Genomic DNA, 20,585 nt, shown 5'->3' with positions numbered 1-20,585 from the left:
AAAATTTCATCCTTAATTTAGACAAAAAGCCAAAACTTATAGACTATAATACCCTCAATTTAGACGGCAATTACTCATAAAGCCAAAAGGGTTTTAGATAGGCCGTGAGGGAGGAGAATGGCTAACAATCGAGTTGTAGGCGCAATAGAACCGTCGGGCCAAATTCTCGTATACTTTGGAAATTGGACTCAGATGACAAAATTGTTAAAACAAAAATACATATTTAAGCATAATATAAACCAATAGATTAATGGAAAACCGATTGCTTTCCAATTTCCGCGCCATTCATGGTGTATTGAGAACATTGTGATAAACCACGGCAAGTATTTAAGTGAAAATGTGGTAGAATTTCAAGTCAAGTTTGATTCTTATTTTTGGGTTCGAGGCACGAAGTTGACAAAAATACGGATCATTCTCCGGTTAAAAGCTTTGAGAGGATGTTTTCCATTTGACTACGGCCAGGAGTGTTAGATACCTCAGGTTTTGGCAAAAAAGAGAACATTGTAGAACTGTATGCCGAAAGAGCATCATTCAACTTCAAAGTCAAGAGTCTCAAGACTAGGAATATATGGGAGTGTCACATAATTTTTATGAACTTTTGTTCATAAGTAGTAAAATTCACTATTCATAATTGAGTTAAGTAAATATTCCTGGCATCAGTATTATGTTGTTCATAGTTACAATTGCTTTGTCAATAGTTATGACTTCATAGTTACAATTGCTTTGTCAATAGTTATGACTTACACTTATCTTAATGAACATTGATATGTATTACCATATGTTGTTCATAGTTAGAAAACTTGAGAAGAACTATTTGAGTTGTGCGATGCTTTGTCCGATTTTTTGAGCTTAGAAAAATCTGAGAGTTAATTAGTAATGTTCACGTTTAATTTAGTTTTTAATATTATTTGTTTAGTTTGTCTTGATTAGCAGCCCTTCCACTCCCTGGAATAAAATGATCCTTGCTTGCTTTTACTATTATCACATTAATTGCAGGGATTAATTTGAGTGTTAGTTTCTACCACATCAAATTTTGGCGACATTGCCACGGATTAGTAAATTTGCTAATCCCTATGTGTTTCCTTTTGTTTTTCTTTTGATATTTGATTTCGTTTTAACTTTCTTTGATTTCAGGTACTAGAGAAGCAAGACATTGTAGTTGCCAATCTATCAAAACTTGAAGCTAAAATGGCTTCTCTTAAGTCGCATATTTTTGAAGGGCGAAAGATGCAAAGGGTGGTTACATTTGGCGTGTGCTCTATGCAAGGATATCAAACTAATCAACATTCTCGCTTAATTGAGAATGGATGGTGGGGAAGTGTCAATGTCATGGGTTATCAAGAACGCAAGAAGAATGATTCCAAAAAAAGAAGTCGTAAGAGATTGTTTAGAATTCATCAATAAGGATGTTCTTGAGATAACTATCGCCGTAGAATTGGAGTTGAATACACGGGGCAAGCTACAACTCTCAAACCAAATCTAGGCGAGAGCAAAAACTCTGCAAGTTTTGAAATCTTGGTTGCCCTTAAGTTTTTGCCGAAGCACACAGGTAACCCCAGCTCCCCCAATTTCAATTCCCTTTTCTACTAACAAGTTGTTACTTTCAGTGATTTAGACATCAACTTTTGAGCTTAAGCCATTACTGAATCTCTTAAAGTATCACATTCCATTCGGTGATTCAGGTATAAAGGGGCAGAGAAGAGAGTATATAGTTGTATTTTCTTTCAATTTTCTTCGCATAAAAAATGGAGAGATCATATCTTCGTAAATGATTGATTTGTGATATGGAATAAAGTTTGTGCTCTTGGTTGAATTAGTGTCGCCGCATTAGTATGCGATTGTGTAATGATTCAAAAACTGTTATAGACTATATGCTGCCAGATGCTATCGAAATAAAACTGCTATGAAAAGCTAGCATTCGAAAAATGCTACGGACAGTTTATTATAGTATTATAGAATTGCTATAGTAAAGTTTCCATACTTCAGGGAGTCCTAATTTAGTTAGGAGTGTGATTGTGTAAATCCTATTGGGATTCTAAAGTTTCTTTTAGACAGTGTCTTATTTCAGTTGTATTACTTAAAACAGTTGTATTACTTAAAAGGTAAGGTTTCTCACTTAACAAATAAAGACACAATAGAGTGAAATAATTGTCACATCCCGGCCCGGGTTCACCGCATTCCGGGCCCGTTCCATCACCGTAGTACGATATTGTCCGCTTTGGGCTTACCATTCCCTCACGGTTTTGTTTTTGGGAACTCACGAGCAACTTCCCAGTGGGTCACCCATCCTGGGAGTGCTCTGGCCACCTTCTCGCTTAACTTCGGAGTTCCGACGAAACCCGAAGCTAGTGAGCTCCCAAAAGACCTCGTGCTAGGTAGAGATGAGAATATACATTTAAGGATCATTTCCCTGGACGATGTGGGATGTTACAATCCACCTCCTTTAGGGGCCCGACGTCCTCGTCGGCACACCACGGCCAGGGTTAGGCTCTGATATGTTACAATAATACACACATCAAAATTTACCAATTCCTCTCTTCTCTCTTTGCTTCCGCACCTCTCTCTCCCTCTATATAATTCTTTAATTAAATAGGCTTGCAACAATGAAAAGTTTATTATAGCATTTTAAAATTACTATAGTAATTTTCATAGCATTTTTGAAATGCTATCAAGGGTGGTTATAGCATTTGTAAAATGTTATAGATGATATTTTATAGCATTGAATAAATGCTATAAAAAACATTTCATAGCAATTGAAAAATTCTATAGAATTGTAGCATGACCTAACATAGCATTGGATATGCTATAGAACACTTACTATAGCATTTTTGGTTTGCTACAGAAAGTGGTTTGTGGTGTAGTGTATGCTCATATGCGTTCATCGTGTACTTGTTAGAGTTAACCTTGTCACTTGGAGAAGTAAGAAATAAAAAGTGGTAGCTAGATCGAGTGTGGATACCAAACCTCGTATTGTATCACATATTGTTTGTGAATTGCTTTAGTTGAAGAACTTGAGAAATCTTGGGTTCAGACCCAAGAAAGCTATCAGTTTGCATTGTGACAAAAATTAATGCAAGAACTGAGATCGCTCAAAATTTGATACAAAATATGTTGAGATTGATCGGCTCTTTATTAAAGAGAAGTTAGATAACGGAGTGAAGATCTGTTAGTTCATTTTTTTACTCTAGAGTAGTGTGTTCAAACTTGTTTGACAAGTTGAATATGCGAGACCTCTGTACACCAACATGAGAGAGAGTGTTATAAGACAACTTGGTATTTTAGGAAAATATCATTAGATTTCCTCTTGTATCTTCGTTTACAAGTATAGCACACTTGTCCAGTCACCAATATAATTATCCGTGTTGGAGAAGAATAATAGGTCAGAAAATTTCAAAATATTTTGATGAACTCATGCACACGGACATAATTTCACAGAAAAGGGGTGCCGTTGACATATATAATTTAAGAAGAAAACAAGGATATAATAAACTCACTGGAGAACTATTGCCATCCATTTTTTTGCTAACAGTTTCACTCGGGGGCTTCTGTCTGTTTGCAAAGAAATCGTATATACTTAACAATTTCCAATTCATTTCAAATTTAGTGCCAAATCTAAATTCTTTCTTTTAAATAGTGCAATCATGGGCCTCATTTTTGTCTCTAGTCGATAATTTATCACAAAGTGATGATAATTATCCAATCATTGGTATCATATATATAAATCTGGTAACCTAAGACATATAGAAGATAATTATATGTCGTTTAATTTCCATATGAAACCTACGAAATATCATGTTCAATATAAGCCGTGTTCTTGCACTATATATTGCTCAAATTTGTGTTTCACATTACAAGGTCCCATTCCATTCCTTTCATTAGTTGCTTCTTTTGCATTTTCCAGCATACAATGGTAAGAAGTTTCAATGCTTCGTGATAAATTTTACACTTACTTTAATTTCTTCGTGGAACAACTGGAAAATAACTTAACGTATTCTGTGATATGTAACCAACCCTGCATGCAGGATAATTATGCAGCTGCTTTTTGTATTATCACTACCGTTGTTTCGATAACTATCAATTGCATCGGTGCTGATGTGATTCCTGGCGTATATGACGTTCTAAATTATGGGGCTATGGGAGATGGGACTACAGACGATACACTGGTGATGTTTTTATTTATATTGTTTTTTTATGTTTTCTATATTTGGTTCTTCAAATCTCTTGAAATTTGATTTAATTCTCTCTCTCAAACATAGCGCAGGCGTTTATCAAGGCATGGATTGACACATGCAACTCAACCGCAACCGTTCCTACAATGTTGATTCCAGCGGGAAAGATATATTTCGTTTATCCCATGAACTTTACAGGCCCTTGCAGGTCTATTGCCACCTATGCCACGGTAAGAACTAAGAAGACACAAATTAAGAAAAGCTTTTTGGTCCAAATATGAACAGTATTAAGACGATGGCCTGTATCCAGGTCCGAAGTTCAAGCTGGCTTACTTGTTGAAATGATTCTTATGTCTAAAAGTACCCAATCGGTTTATTTTTATTAACAACGGTTGTCTATAAAATTTGAATTCAGGACCTCCTCAAACTTTCAGTATTGTGTTTTCAATAATACATACATTAACACAACAATAAAGGACCCTTTTTTATTCTAAACTATCTGAACGGAGAGAGTGGAAAATGGCTACTACTATTTTTTAGTGTATATTGTTCTACTATTGTAATATGTCTTTTGTTTTTAATAAATGACTTTGTTGTTCCACTTTCTTTCCATATATATAGCTATCTGTGGTGATTGTAGCACCAAATACTCCCGATGGATGGAAAGGAGCTGACCTGCTGGCGTTTAGGGGTGTAAATGGCCTTACTTTGAATGGCTCGGGACTCATTGATGGACGTGGTAAAAGCTGGTGGGATGTCTCATGCAGACATCATCCAGAATTTAAGGTAATCGATTATGACACTAATTATTTGTATTAAAATGTGTGGTTGATAAGATATATTGTAGAGGGTAAAACAGAAACTAGAAACTAGTCCTCCAACCTACTCAACCTGTATCTCGCTATTTATGGGTAACAATTTCCATACTCTGTTTATCCTTTTTCATTGCAGTTTTATACCTTCTTTGTATCTGCCATGGAGTGGTTATTCAAAGCTAGTTTATGCATATGCTTACTTGATGCAGCATGAAGCAATGAAAGGGTTACCAGCGTAATCCCTTGTAGAACAAAGTTACTGGAGTCCACCAGTTGATAGAAATCCCAAAGGATAATTTGATTAATTGATTGAAAGATGTCTAAATGATTACAAAGCCATGGCTTAAATAAGCCTTTTACAACCTTTTGGGAAACTCAAAAGACTTAGGGAATTAAAATGAAAATAACTGACATATAATAAAACCCTTGAAACCCCAAAAGACTCAATTTATTAGTAGGCTGCTGTTTTGATGACTTTCTGCAAAAGATGGCTCGAGCCACTTTTGTGGGAGAATTGAACACCTCTTCTACGACCGCACCAGAAATGAAAGTAGCGTTCATTCAACAAAAAAAGTTCAAAACATCAACTTTCGAGATATGACCGTAGCAAATAATCTATTAACACGTGAATTACCAATTCTCCAATCACTTTTCTTTATTGCTCGCCGCTTCTTTCTTTTAGTTTTATTGCACGTGAAATAATCGGATTTCTGTCCTACATCATTACTTCGATCAAATATATTGTATTCGGCTTTAAGTATGTATATTTCTTTGAGTTGGATGTTTTAATTATAAAATATGAAAGGGCTATGGATAATACCCTAGTTTAACAATCCAATTCCATTTCCTTTTCCAAACTACTTATTACTTTTTTTTTTTTTTTTTTTTTTTTTTGGAGAACCTCGGCGGTACGAGGGAAATTTATTGATAAGAAAAAAGAAGATACACCTAGACAGGGGGGGACATAAACCTAACCCCTCATAGAACAAGAGAAAAGAAATACAAAAAAGGGGGGGACATGCACCTTACCCCTTTTGAGAAAGGAAATACAAAAGAGGGGGGGGATATAGACCGTACCCCTCTTGGAAAAGAAAATACAAGGAAAAGACTGGGCGGACATAAGCCCAAACCCCTCTATAAACCTAAAAGGTAATAACCTGCAAGACAAGCTGCAAAACAAAAGGGAATCCAAAAAGGTTAGGAAAAGAAAGGAGAACACACATCAAGAAGAGGAGACAAACCTGTAGGTTGGCATGCCCAAGAAATCTGAGTGCATAGGAGGAAGGATCTCTATAGGGGGAGTGGAATGCCAAACAAGAGAAGATGATAGAAGCCCTAAATTGGCTAATTTGTCAGCAACAACATTCCCTACTCGAAAAATATAAGAGCAACGAAAAACCATGTTCTGCAAATGGAGAGTACAATTGTTCCAGCATGTCTGGAGAGACCAAGGGGGAGAGAAAGATCCAGAAGCAAAACATGATATTACACTAGAAGAGTCACTTTCAAGCCATAAATTTTGCCAGCCCCGCGCGTGGGCCAATTCGATAGCAAGGATGACAGCATGGAGCTCCGCATAGAAAGAAGTACGATGGCCCAAGCTTAGGGAGAAACCACCAAGAAAATAACCTGCAGAGTCACGAAAAACCCCGCCACATGCCGCAGGACCCGGATTACCTTTAGCAAGGCCATCAGTATTCACTTTAACCCAAGAAAAAGGAGGGGGGAGCCAAAGAACAGGGACAATAGAAGGAGCTTTATAGGAGTTAGGCGATATTCCAAGAGAAACTAAAAGTTGCCTATCCAAAATGCCTCGTACATGGCCAGGGGTGAGAACTCCAACCTGCCTAATCCAGGCCGAGGTGGAGCGGCAGAGACGAGAGAGGGAGGGAGGTTTGCCTTCAAACTTCACTTTATTACGCATCTTCCAAATAGCCATTAGTAAGAAAAACCCTGAAGCTATCCAGACATTGCGAAGATGTGGAGAAAACCGCTTTGACAGAAAAACAAGCCATAGATCAGAGATGGAGCCCGTAGGTGGTATAATAGTGCCAAATTGGGTAGCTAGCCAACGCCAAGCACATTGTGCAAATTCACAGCTAGAAAATAAGTGGTCAATAGATTCAGAATTCTTGTGACATAGTTGGCATATTGGAGCCAGCGGGATGCCTCGGCGCTGAAGTTGATCCTCCGTTGGGAGCTTGTTGAATAGAATCTTCCAAACTAAAATAGAGTAACGAGGTGGGATGAAAGGACGCCAGATAATGGAAGCCCAACTCTTAACAGGAAACCGATGACGAACAATTTCATAGCCATCGGAGAACGAAAAAACACCAGAAGTAGAGACTTCCCAAATTAAAACGTCCTTATCCTCATCAATTGGAAGAGGCATTTCTAAAATCTCTTTAGTTAGGTCTGGGAAAGTAGAAGAAAAAATAGAAGGAATAACCCATTTTCCCATACGAATAATATTTGAGACCTTAGTACGAGATAAAGAAGGAGCAATCTCTGTTGCACCAACGACGTCCACAATAGGATTATCCAGCCATTTATCAACCCAAAGGGAAGTAGTAGAACCATTTCCAATCACCCAACGACAATTCTGAAACAAGATATGAAGAATGGATTTAATACCAGGCCATATAGAGGATCGCTTATAACTACAAGAATATAGGCGACCATGTAGCTTGAAACGTTCCCGAAGATAAATACTCCAAGGGGAATCAGTAGTAATAATAAGCCATCCAAGCTTTAAGAGAGCAGTAGTGTTAAGAGAGCCAAGATCACGCAACCCCAAACCACTTTCATTCTTTGGAGCACATATCTGACGCCAAGAAACGGTAACAGACTTCTTGGAGGTTACGTCACCAGACCATATAAAATTGCGAGCACATCTTGAAAAAGGCCTTAGCAAGGAAGAAGGCCACTTATAAACAGAGAAGCTATGCAAGAGCATACTTTGAAAAACTGATTGAGTGAGTTGAACTCTTCCTGCCATAGATAAAAGCTTCCCCTTCCAACCAGTTAACTTAGCTTTAGCTTTATCTGCCAAGGCTTGAAGATAACTCCTTTTAGGCTTGCCACAGAAGATTGGAACTCCTAAGTAGACAAAAGGTGCTTTGCCTTCTTTGAAACCCAAGTAACTCTCAACCACAGCTTTGCGATGCCTTGAGGTAGAGCCCAAGTAGAAAGTACTTTTTGCCTTATTGATAAATTGACCAGAGGCTCTACTATATCTATCGAAGAAACCTTGCAAATTACGCAGAGTGACACCATCACTTCTACAGAAAATGAATAAGTCATCTGCATAGAGAACGTGAGAAGGAGAGATACAACCTCTTGGAGCAAAAGTTGGCTTAGTAAGCCCATCAAGTTGAAGACAACTCAGGCCCCTTGATAACGCCTCCTCAGCTAGACAGAAAAGTAACGGAGAGAAAGGATCCCCTTGGCGCACTCCTCGGGAACAAGAGAAAAAACCATGCGGGGAACCATTGATTAGGATGGACAATTTAGCAGATCTTAAGATGGTAGAAACCCAGTCTATAAAACAAGTGGAGAACCCAAAGTTAGTAAGCACCCGCAAAAGAAATGACCAATCTAAAGTATCAAAAGCCTTAGCTATATCAACTTTGACTCCCATATTGCCACCACGAGTTTTTTTGTCAAGCACATTGAAACATTCTGAAACAAGGCCAATACAATCTGTGATACGACGGCCAGGTATAAAAGCAGCTTGATGCGGAGAAATAATGCGTTGAACAACATGAGAAAGACGAATTGCCAAAATTTTGGGAATAATCTTAAAGAGAAAGTTTGCCAAAGCAATAGGTCTAAAATGAGTCATGGAAATAGCGTCTTCCACCTTCGGAATCAAAACTAAGAAATTACTATTGGCATTGGGGTATAACCAATTTGATTGAAAGAATTGCTTCACAAATTGAATAACGTCAAAGCTGACAATATCCCAACAATGGTGATAGAAAAAACCTGGAAAACCATCTGGCCCTGGCGCACTGGAAGCACTTAAGGAGAAAGCTGCCTCCTTAATTTCCTCATCAGTAGGTAAGGCAGATAAGAGATCATTTTCAGAGTCTGTGACCATCGGCTGGATGACTTCACAAACCTCATCAATACCTGAAGGGGTGAAAGAAGAGCCGAACAAAGTCTGATAGAAATTAACAATATGGTTTTCAATTGCCAGCGGGTCAGTAAGAAGATTGTTTCCATCAAGAATACAACTGATATGAGAGCTGGATGATTTAATACGAGCATAGGCATGAAAGAAAGAAGAATTTCTATCCCCTTTAGTTAACCACTTAACACGAGCTCTATCTTTCCAAAATGCCTCCTGCATTTGGAGAGACTCCATTACTGTAGTCTTGGCGACAATCTCCTCCTCGAAAAGATCATTATTTATACCCTCAGTTGAAATTCTTTGTTGAATCATAGAAAGATTATGCCGAGCATTAGCCACTCTATTATGGACGTCACCAAAGACCGAAAAATTCCATTGGCGCAAGCAGGTTTTTAGAGCTTTCAATTTTTGCAGAATGATAAACATAGGACAACCATAGACAACGGTATTTCTCCAGCAATGAGTTACAGTTTCTCGAAAAGATGGATGTTGAACCCACATTGATTGAAAACGGAAAGGACGATGACTATTGCTCAAAACTCTAGAACCAGAGAAGATAAGGGGGTTGTGATCTGAGACTACCTTGGCAATGCTATGCAGTTAGAGTGGGGCCAAGAATCAAACCAGCTAATATCACACAAAGAGCGATCTAACCTTCTTTCAGTGCGACCACGTGACCTCCAGCCATTAGACCATGTAAAGGCTGCCCCAGATGTGTTCAAGTGGGTAAAGTTACAAGTGTCAGACATATTACTAAACTGAGCGCATGAAGCTTGGGACGGTCTGCCTCCTCCCATCTGCTCGTGGGCGCCCAGGATAGCATTGAAATCACCAATAGCCATCCATGGAACTTGTGTTTGTGGGCGCAGAGAGATAAAATCAGCCCACAAGTCTCTTCTTTTGATAGGTGAAGTGCTTGCATAAACAAATGTGAACTGGCTTGGGATATGGTCAAAAGTACAGCGAACCGTAACCTGTTGATCCGAGATAGAGATAACTAAAGGGTCTGCACAAGCTGAAGATGTTAGTAACCAAAGGTTGGGAGCAAGAGTTCCTCTAGAATTAAAAGTAAGAGCAGATAGATTTAAAGAATCCCAATAAGCAGCTGAAATAGAATTAAAAGTCACCATAGGCTCTGCAATGCAAACCAAATCCGGGTGATGCAACCGACAGATGTTAGAGAGCTCCGTCCGAGAGTCATCGTTACCAATGCCACGGATATTCCAGAAGAGAACCTTCATTTATAACGAGCTGGTATTCCTCGGACCCTACTTGGATATGGTTTATCAGAGGGTTGATTAAGATTGGCAAGCTGCTTTTGTTTTTTCCGTTGACTATTAGATAACACAGGAGTAAAACCATCCATATCACAGCCTTCTATGTGATTGACAATATCGATGACATCCTTAGCTAATGTCGCAACATGTTCAAAACCAGGGGGAATGCTATGGTTGTCATGAGGATCCTGCATGCCAAAATTATTTGGGACATCTGTGTTGCCCAGCTGCTGACTATTATGAGCTACCGTCTCGACCTGCTCAAAGCCAGGAGGAGTGCTAGAGTCGTCACAGAGATCATGTGGGCCAAGATTGTTTGGGACAATGGTGTTGCCCAAATGCTGACCATAAGAAAGACCATTCAGAGGATGTGATCCATCTGGAGACAGCGATCCGGTCATAGAATTGCTAATATGCGAAATCCCAGGGGATTGAATACTAATATGCGTATCAGCGGTGTCAGTTTCTGGTATGACATTACCAGAAACAGCTGGCGTTATTCCAAGAGGAGACTGAAGAATGGGCTCAGCATTACCATCATCCGCTGCCTTAATACCTGGAGGCAACAATTGATCAACCTGTTGAAGAGGTTCAGGTTCAGAAGCATGTGACCCACAAAAGACATTAACCGGTATTGTTGTATCTTTTATGGGACGATATTCCATGTGCAGTTGGCTGCGAGAGTGATCTCCGGTTTTGTTGTCCCCCATGTTACCACCCTTTCGCGTCCGGCTACGAGAACGACCTCTCGACATCTGTTTAAGTTGTCTGCAGCTATTAGCCAAGTGCCCTATCAAACCACAGTGACTACATTTGGGCGGTAAATTTTCATAAACCACCTCAACCGGGAAGCCATGACTTTCTCTTTCAACCATAAGAGATGTAGGTAAATCATCTGCAAGATTGACATCAACTAATATGTGTGCATAATAACCATATTGCCTTTCCCTTGTAGCTGAATCTAGTTGCAAGGGAGTGCCGACCCCTCTCGCAATTTCCATCAAGTGTCTAGGATGCCAATATTCCTGACTCAAACCAAAAATTTTGATCCATACCTGAGCATGAGTTTGAGGGAGAACATCACCTGGTTTAAAATCTGGCGTCCATTTTGATAACCTGAATAAACCAGTAGCAAGAGTACACGTACCGCCACCCTATGCCCGTCGCATATCATCTTCCTTATTGAAATGGATATCAAAATAACCTTTACCTATAGGAACCAGGTTCCATGGTGCAGTAGGGCGCCATGCATCTTCTAAGCAAGATTTTAGAGCACCGGTCTTCATTGGCGTAGAACCCTTTTTTAGGAGCAAACGCCCAAGGAGGTTATTTTGAAACAACTTCAACTGTTCTTGGTATAGATCCTCGCTAATTTTGACATATGTTTTGTCCCCACGCACAACCGGAGTTGGAAGTTGGCTGAGATGGACGTCTTCAATTGGGATGGAAACGACAAAAGCAAAAGTCCTTGCCTTCAGAATTGGTTGAACGGGGGGCATATTAGTTGTCGGCATAACCGTCTCTGCAAGAAAACCCCATGGACAGACGATATTTGTGCCCATGATAATTCAGTTTAGAGTTGTCAACACCATAAAGTAAGGTTGAACGCCGAATAACCTTGGGCGGTTGAACGCAGAATAACCTTGGGCACCCTGAAAAAAAAAAAAAAAAAAAAAAAAAAAAAAAAAAAAAAAAAAACGCAGATTCTCTGGAGCAATTCGTCGAGCAGGTACAAGGCACCACAGCCAAGCAACCAGAGGCAGATCAAGCTTCCGGCAGGAGGAGGTGCTAGTACCGAAGAGAGCTTTCAGATTGACTGGGGCAATTCGTCGAACAGGTACAAGGCATCCATTAGCAGAGAAACAATCTTGGAAGTTTGGAACAAGGGATGGTTGCTGTCGATGGTTCAAGTGTTGGTCATCGTCGGTTGCGGGTGCAGGTTCAGAATTGCAACGATGATGATGCGGATTCAGGGATTCCTTTTGTTGACGGAATTCCAGGAAATGATGCGGTTAGGCAATTTATGCACAGCGGCCAGAGCAGAAAATGTTGATCTTGTAGCAATCACTCAAAGTTCTCGGCCGAATCTCACATATGACCAAGTCTTGTTGGTTGTTCAGTCTTTTGATTATTGGTGATGGTTGATCATTTAGATAGATTGCAACGGCCGACACCTTGCTGTATCGGCGGGCTTCTTTTCCAAACTACTTATGTATTATGTATTATGCTAATTTAATTGAGAATAGATAAAGTTTATATCACACTACTTCAGTAAACTTGCTACATTTATGTCTGTATTATTTACGCATTTGTTTCTTTCAAATAAGTTAGATGTATTTGGAATAAATTTCTTATATAGAAAGTTAACTTAGGGTTCGTTCAAATTTTTGAGTTTCTATCCTTATCTTTGCAACTGACCCGGTTTCCTTTTTCAACAGGGATGTATAGGCCGCGCACCTACAGTAAGTGCTCCTTTGTAATTTCATTTCAAAGTTTGTAATTATATACGTATCATTGAAGAAAAATTAGAAACGTATACATGCGTGTTATGCTTATGAAGTTCCATTCCATATATGCGCTGCATTGCAGGCACTTATGTTTCAAGGCTGTAAAGAAGTTTATATGGACCACTTCAACGTTGTAAATACTCCACAAACTCATATACTAGTATGGGGATCTGAGGGAGTTTATTTCTCATTCATCAAAACAGATTCACCTGGAACCAGCCCCAACACTGATGGCATTCACATTCAAGACTCCCAACATGTGGAAATCCATGGTGCAGAACTAAAATCCGGTAGACTTTTCATATCTAGAATTTTCGAGTATTTTGGCACTGTTGTTTATTTCGGACTGATCTAAATCAAAAGAGAATTAAGAGGTAAAACATAAATAAGGCTGTGTAGAAATAAAAAAAGAACGTGGGGAAATAATATACCTTTTCTATGTTAACGAAACTCAATTAATTTACCTATGCTATGTTAATGTTGATCAATAGGCGACGATTGTGTATCCATTGGAGACTACTGTTCACACATTTATATAACTGACGAATCATGCGGACCTGGCCATGGCATAAGGTTGGTCATTTATTTCCTTAACTTATTTTTTTTCATATCCGTGGAGCCAAAAATAATCACAAGGCGACACGTGGATTTTTAGATAAAAAATGACAAAAATATCCTTGAGGTACAACGGGATTCTTACGCGCGAGTAGCGGGCAATCATCCTTCAACTAAATAAAAAGTGCCCAAAATAGGTAACAATTCAAAACCTATCTCATCAAATCCCTTCTACAAGGTAACTCCCAAAACCAATTTCATTCCATATATCTTTTACCTCATTTTCCCTTTTTTAGCTAATCAATTAGCTATTTATTTTATTCATTCCATAACCTCCCAAAAATATTCATTTTATTATGTTAATTAGCCAATTAATATATTTATTCCTAATTAATATATTAATTGTTAATTAAATCACCAAATAACACCCAAAAAACATCCCAAAGGCCGGCCACCTTTTCTCCAAAGGGGACCGGCCATACTCTATATAAGCTACCCCATTTTCTCCAAAAAGGGACGTCCACACTCTTGCAAAACTCCAAAAACTCTCTAAATACTTTTTCTCTCTAAATTCTAACTTTGGCATCGGAGGTTCTTCGGCCAATGTCCCCCATTCATCGTGGGCATGTGAGATTCTTGGCCTTGACCTTAAGGTTTTAATTGTTCTGTAGGTGTAATTTTGTCCAAGAAGAAGAAGGCGGAAATTTGCATCCACAATATCATTACGATACTTTTCTAAATCCAAATGTAGAAAGAAAAATTATGTTCGAAACAAACTAGTAAGGTAGAATAGTATTAAACAAAACTTAGTAAACTAATCTGTTGAAGCCGAAAATGTTAATGTGTTATCTCGGTGGTGTTTCATTGGCAATATATAGCATTGTGAGATTAGGCCATCTCCAACCGAAGGCTAGCCAGATGGCTCGTTTTAGCCCTCTGGCCTTCCAAGATATTAATATTTTAATGAACAGTACATGATCATATTTCTTACCATCTCCAATTGAGGGCCAAAGGGCCATAGGGCTCGTTTTAGCCCTGTCACAACAAACCGTCTCCAACCGAGGTTCAAAGGGTCATAGGGCCAAACATAATTTATTATTTAAATTTAAAAACTACAACAACTTATATTTAAAAACTAAAACTTAAATTTAAAAACTACAAATTAAATTTAAAAACTACAAATTAAATTTAATATCCATAATCAACATCATATTCATCATCCACCATTGTAGGAGTATAGTCAGAGGTAAACAACTGCCGCCGGGTCATAATATCTTTTTTTTTCCTATCAAAATAGGCCTTACTCATTGGAGTGTAATTCGAAGTGCTCATTTTCATATTCTTATCATCCATCTCTTCTTGTATTTGTTTGGCCCGTTCTTCATGCCTACGGTTCCTTTCTTCCGCGGCAATGGCATTTTGTTCCGCTTGCAATGAGGCCGCCACTTCCTGTTGAGCGGCGTAATCATCATTTGCCTTGCCTTTTTCCTTCAACCTTCGGGCCTTATTTCATCCCATAGCCCTAGGTACGGAACCTTCACCCGAAGACAAATTTTCTACACTTCTTTGTTGAATGGTAGGAGATCCATCTTCATCCATATCTACAGCTAAGGATGCAGTTCCGAACACCGGCGTAGGAGCTCTATGTTGAGGTGGATCTTCAAATAACACCCACCCTTTACAAATTTCCCAACAACCATGAAACTGAAAGAGTTTCAAGCTGCCCTCCATATACAATTCCTCCACTTGGCGTACCTAGAAAATATAATTACAAAAATTAAAGGAAATTAATTTATGAAATTAAATGTAATATAATTAAATATATTTACAAAAATTAAAGGAAAGTAATTCATGAAATTAAATGTAATATAATTAAATGTTTAAAATAAATTGTGAAAACACTTACTTCGTCGTAGTAACTAGCTCCGCTTTCATGTCTACTTGCGGCTGCTAAAAGTGCTTAATGCCATTTGTTCAAACTTGGCTGAAGATGTTTCTTCCATCTTGAAGAACAACTCTCGTGGTTTCGGGTATTCGGTGGAATGGTGCCTTCGTAGAACTCTAAGTATTTTTTGGACACACGAGTCCAAACACCATCACTTGTGTTTAAGAACTCACCCTCACACTATCTTTCGACACCCATCTATAAGCCCTGCAAAGAGCTTCATCTTCTTTTCGGGTCCAAGCCCTACCTTTCATTGCAGATGAGGCCATTTGAAAGTTATTTAAAAAATTGAAGGAAATATTTTTGGAAGAGTTAAGAAAATATGAGAATTGAAATGGTGTAGGAATGGTGAAAAATTTGTGAGGAATAGTGAATGAATGGTTTAGGTATTTATAGAAAAAAATTTGGCCCAAAAAACAAAATAAAAAATAAAAAACCAACGATAATTGACGTCAGCTAGCCGTTGGGGATTCAAAATTCCAACCCACCCCGGGGCTGGCTGGCTGGCTCGTTTGGGCCGGCTAGTTGGCCTTTTGGCCATCTCCAACCGAAGGTTGGCTAGAGGACTCGTTTTAGTCTTGTCACAAAAAACCGTCTCCAACCGAATGCCAAATGGCTATAATATGGAATGTGAATAATTGAAATAAAATGAGGTAAAATAATATGGAATGGTGAAAAAATATGTGAGAAATGATGTAGGAAAAAATTAGAAATTAAAAAAAAAAGTAAAAAAAAGGCTGCTGGGCATAAAAACAAAAAGTGGGTTGGTACAAAAAAAAAACAAAACCTAAGCCATAAACCCTAAAGTGGGCTGGGCATATGGAAAGGAACAGAAAAAAAAAAGAAATTGGGCTAGCCAGCGGGCTGGCTGAAAATGACCAACCGGTTGGCCCTTTGGTCATTTTTTGTCCAATGAGGCCCACAAGCCCTTTGGCCTGGCCCTCAGTTGGAGATGGTTTTCGAACTATTTTCGGCCATCTGACCCTCTGGCCCTCTGGACCCTTCGGTTGAAGATGACCTTAGAAAACAACGGAAATGAGGCACGGGTTGAGAACATCTCTGTGCACAGGGCTCGGTTCTATGGGACAGAGAATGGGGCGCGCATCAAGACTTGGGAGGTAATTTCGTCCGCAATACAAAAACACTTTGACTTTTTACTTCAGAAATAATACATTCGGGGACAAATTTTGTTATTATATTACTTTTTGCTATTCATATATATAACAGACTGCCAAAGGATTGGTCCGCGGAGTTTCATTCGTCAATTTAACTTTCAAGGAAGTCGGGAATCCAATTACCATCGACCAACATTATTTCTGTCACAAGCGAGAGGGTTGCCATGAACTGGTAAGAATAAAATTTTGACAAATTTAGAGTCGTTTGATTATCATTTCATTTTTAGTTTTCAATTTTAGTGTTAGAGATAAGAAGACAGTATAGGATACAAGAAAAATGAAGGCTGTTAAAGGGTGGTGGGAGGGAGGGGAAGAATAAAAAAGATTGAATGAAAACAAAATCTTTATATACCACTGATTTCTACGATGTCAATCTTCTCTGTCCTTAATACAAAAATGACTATAAACTATAAACGAAATGGCAATCAAACGGAACTTTAATCTAACATAGTAATTGTTGTGTAATTAATACTGTATATTGTCTGGTTGCAGAGCACTGCGGTTCAAATAAGCGACGTGAGCTACAGTGGGGCAGTTGCGACATCCATTTCGGAAGTAGCTATTAATTTGAATTGTAGCACACCAGTCCCATGTACTGGAATCACCTTAGAAAACATTCAGTTGGCCTCGGCAGATCCAGACATGAAAATAACATCAAGCTGCCACAGTGTGCATGGAGTAATTAAGGGAATTGTAGAACCACCAGTTTCATGTCTCTAGCTAGCTTGGGGTTAACTTCTACAAATTAAACCATGCTTAAGTAGTCATTTTGTAATCTCTCTTCTTTTTCTATGGATAAGTTCTGTTTCAAGCTTTTGCATCAAGTGTCGAAATCTATATCACTTCCATTTTGCATCTCTGTGTGTTAATTTTAGACTCTGGTTTAATTGGAACATACATGGTCTATGAAATTGACAACCCTCCTTAAATTACGATGTTTTTCACTAAGCATTTAACTTAAAAATAGTTAACAGTTTGACCAAAAAAAAAAAATCTGACCAGATGAGCGTAGTTTAACAACGTTGTTATTGTCTATTTTTAAAACATCGCGCGGAACCAAATTGTTATATCACCTAAACATTAGGGCTCAAGTGTAATTGACTTATGAAGAAGAAATATGAGAAAAAAGAGAGAGGTTTTCTGTAGTTCAACTATGTAATTCACTCTTACAAATGATACCTCAATAGGAAAGTGATTTTTATGTCTTTTTTTTAGTCTCTTACACATCCCTATTTGTTTTTAGCTATCAAATTGGATAAATCAAACAGAATTAAGGGATATGATTAAACAAGAGTGTGAGAGAAGTCAAAAACAGAGCAATGACTTAGAGACTAAGGTTTGGTTTGGTATTGCTGTGCTTTGAAAAAAAATCGCTCTGCTGTGTTATGAGAATAAACAACTATGAAATAAAGCAGCAGAATGTTTGGTAAACTTTTATGTAAAAGTACTTTTGAAAAAAAAAACAGTATTATAGTGTTTAGTAAACTTTTATGTAAAACAGATGTGAAAAAAAACCGGTTTTTCAAAGCTGGGTTTTGCAACTTTATGTTTTTGGCTTTTTTTTTCTCTCAAAACTGTGAAAAAAAAACTGAAGTTGAATGTTTTACCAAACACAAAAAAAGCTCCCAACCCACTTTTTTCAGAATCACATCAGTACCAAACCAGGTCTAAGTCATGCACTTAACTACCAACAGACTATTACGTCAGATAGTGATACGTATCACTTGGTAATATATTCTAAACTATTTTATTTGTTACATGTAATTATCTTTATGTTAACACTTGAAGTTAAACTGCTCACTTCCCAACAAATAGTTCTGACAAATATACGATGAGCTCACACCCGTTTTCCACCCCTTATGGTGTTAAAAATATACACACCACACAATCTAATTAATTTTAGTAAAAATTTGACTTTAGTCCCTAAACTTAATTTTTTCCACATAAAATTTGACAAAAGATTTTTATTTGAATAATGACACATAAGACCCTGATGTTCAGTTCACACAAAAATCTAGCGTTTTAACCATTACCGAATGGGTGATGAAGTTATGATATGCATGAAATCATAACTAAAATTATCAACTACTAAAATCTATAAAAAAAAAAAATTGACAAAACTTTCCCTAAAATAGGGATAAGCTCGAATCAAAACACTTGCAGGTAATCACATTTATTTCAACACATCTCTGAATGACCACACTTAATGGGTCTCTGACCCTTTATTACATGCATGAGAATGAGTTCAAAGCATAATTACCCAAATGCAAGTTCCATGAATATGTTAAGTAAATACCATACTCAGTGGAACATGTCAGAGTTGCTCAGAGTATCTCGACGTCCGATGTTATCATTGATATGGCTATTAAAATCCTGGGAGGGAGTTTTTTTTTGGGAACTTTAACGAAAAGCACCCGGTACTGTTCACTTTAACGAAAAACCACATTTTTACACTAAAAAGTCAATCCTGGTACTATTCACTTTACCCTTTATTTTGTCCTTATCATTAAAACTCAAAGTTTTCAAGCCCTTTTCATTAGTTTTCTTTTTTTTGGGGGGGGGGGTGAGGATGGGGGAACATAAACATATGAGTGGATGAAAAATAAAGTTTTCTAAAATAATTTTATTTTATGAATATATTACTGACTCTCTATTTTGAAATCACATATAATACAACATATGATATCTGAAAAAACTAAGCATGCCATCAAGAATAATCCAATCATCAATAATCACATCATTTTGTTTGTAAAATTTAGTTAAAAAATTTGGTCTTCCCAGCAATAACCTCTACATATAAATATAATTATAGGGTAGGGTTAAAACCAATGCTACTTCTGCAATTTGCATTTTTTAATTGGTGCATTCTTGAATAATTTCGGATTTTCTAAGTAAGTGAACTGTCAACAATATGAACTTCATACTACTATATGTTGCAGTCGACATCGGCAGTTAAAGTAATTAAGTGACGTTTACTTCAGTTCAGTTCATGGCACAACAAGCACATATGAGGCAATCCAATTAAAAAGCAGCCAAATCTTTGCTTGCATCAACATTGTGCTTACTGATATAAATATAGTTTCGGCATCTCTTAATAACTCTCATCCTGGCGCTAACTGTTTCAATGCACATGGAAGCTCTGGTCCAACAGTTCCCCTTATCAATTATTTTTTACCGAACTGATCTGATAATGGCGGTTTTAATAGAACCAATCGGATCTATAGACGCGGGTTAACCGATACCGGCTTCTTGTTGGTTCTGTTAACCATATCAGATGGAAGCCATTAACATAGAACACAAGAAGAAAGAAAGCTTAAGAGAGAAGAAAAGAGACGAGAGAAGACTTTAGAGAAAGAAAGAGATATTATTTTCTTTATTACTTTTTCTCCTTACAATCTTCTTACAGAATAATAGCTATATACTATCATGATCTTGTTATAGCTAGAATATCCCAATCGTATCCTTCAATCTAGCCACTGTATTAATGACAGATGGCACAATCTAAATGATTCAGTTATATACTCTTACATCCCCCCTCAAGCTCAGGTTGGGATGACCCAAGCATGAGGTTGGAGCAATGAGTAGTAAACAATGGTGAACTAAGACCTTTAGTGAGTATATCAGCAAACTGTTCTGAGGAGGAAACAAACTGCACAAGGAGTTTCTTGTTGGCCACTCTTTCGCGGACAAAATGAACATCCACTTCAATGTGTTTTGTCCGTTGATGTTGCACAGGATTAAAGGATAGTGCAATGGCAGACATATTATCACAAAACAAAACAGGAGTATACTCGAGTTTGATTTTCAAAAAAGTAAGAAGTTGCTGCACCCAATCTAACTCGGCAGCAGTGGATGACAACGCCCTGTACTCTGCCTCAGTTGACGACCTAGACACAGTCTGTTGCTTCTTAGAAGACCAAGAAATAGGATTATTTCCAAGAAATACCACTAAGCCAGTAGTTGACCGTCGATCATTAGGGTCTCCTGCCCAGTCAGCATCACTAAAA

General features: G+C 38.0%; 1 protein-coding gene across 5 annotated transcripts; it reads left to right on the top strand.

Moving 5' to 3' along the window:
• The first annotated feature begins 236 nt into the window (after window positions 1–236).
• Window positions 237–17,433, top strand: LOC114822949 (probable polygalacturonase At1g80170). Of its 5 annotated transcripts, none has more exons than XM_029098147.2 (10): window positions 237–1,549; window positions 4,023–4,163; window positions 4,262–4,399; window positions 4,791–4,955; window positions 12,835–12,858; window positions 12,986–13,193; window positions 13,395–13,476; window positions 16,473–16,521; window positions 16,631–16,750; window positions 17,071–17,433. In XM_029098147.2, exons 2-10 carry the CDS (start codon window positions 4,134–4,136, stop codon window positions 17,296–17,298), a joined length of 1,044 nt encoding a protein of 347 aa, XP_028953980.2. In that variant the 5' UTR covers window positions 237–1,549; window positions 4,023–4,133; the 3' UTR covers window positions 17,299–17,433. The 5 variants fall into 5 exon arrangements, with proteins under 5 accessions (XP_028953980.2, XP_028953979.2, XP_070673225.1 ...); XM_029098146.2 differs by having other exon boundaries at window positions 237–1,682; XM_070817124.1 differs by having other exon boundaries at window positions 237–3,910.
• Window positions 17,434–20,585: the final 3,152 nt, after the last annotated feature.

The sequence above is a fragment of the Malus domestica genome, chromosome 17, assembly GCF_042453785.1.
Source record: "Malus domestica chromosome 17, GDT2T_hap1".
Taxonomy (NCBI): domain Eukaryota; kingdom Viridiplantae; phylum Streptophyta; class Magnoliopsida; order Rosales; family Rosaceae; genus Malus; species Malus domestica.
The sequence above is the reverse complement of the archived record's forward strand: the minus strand, read 5'-3'. Positions and strand labels throughout refer to the sequence as shown.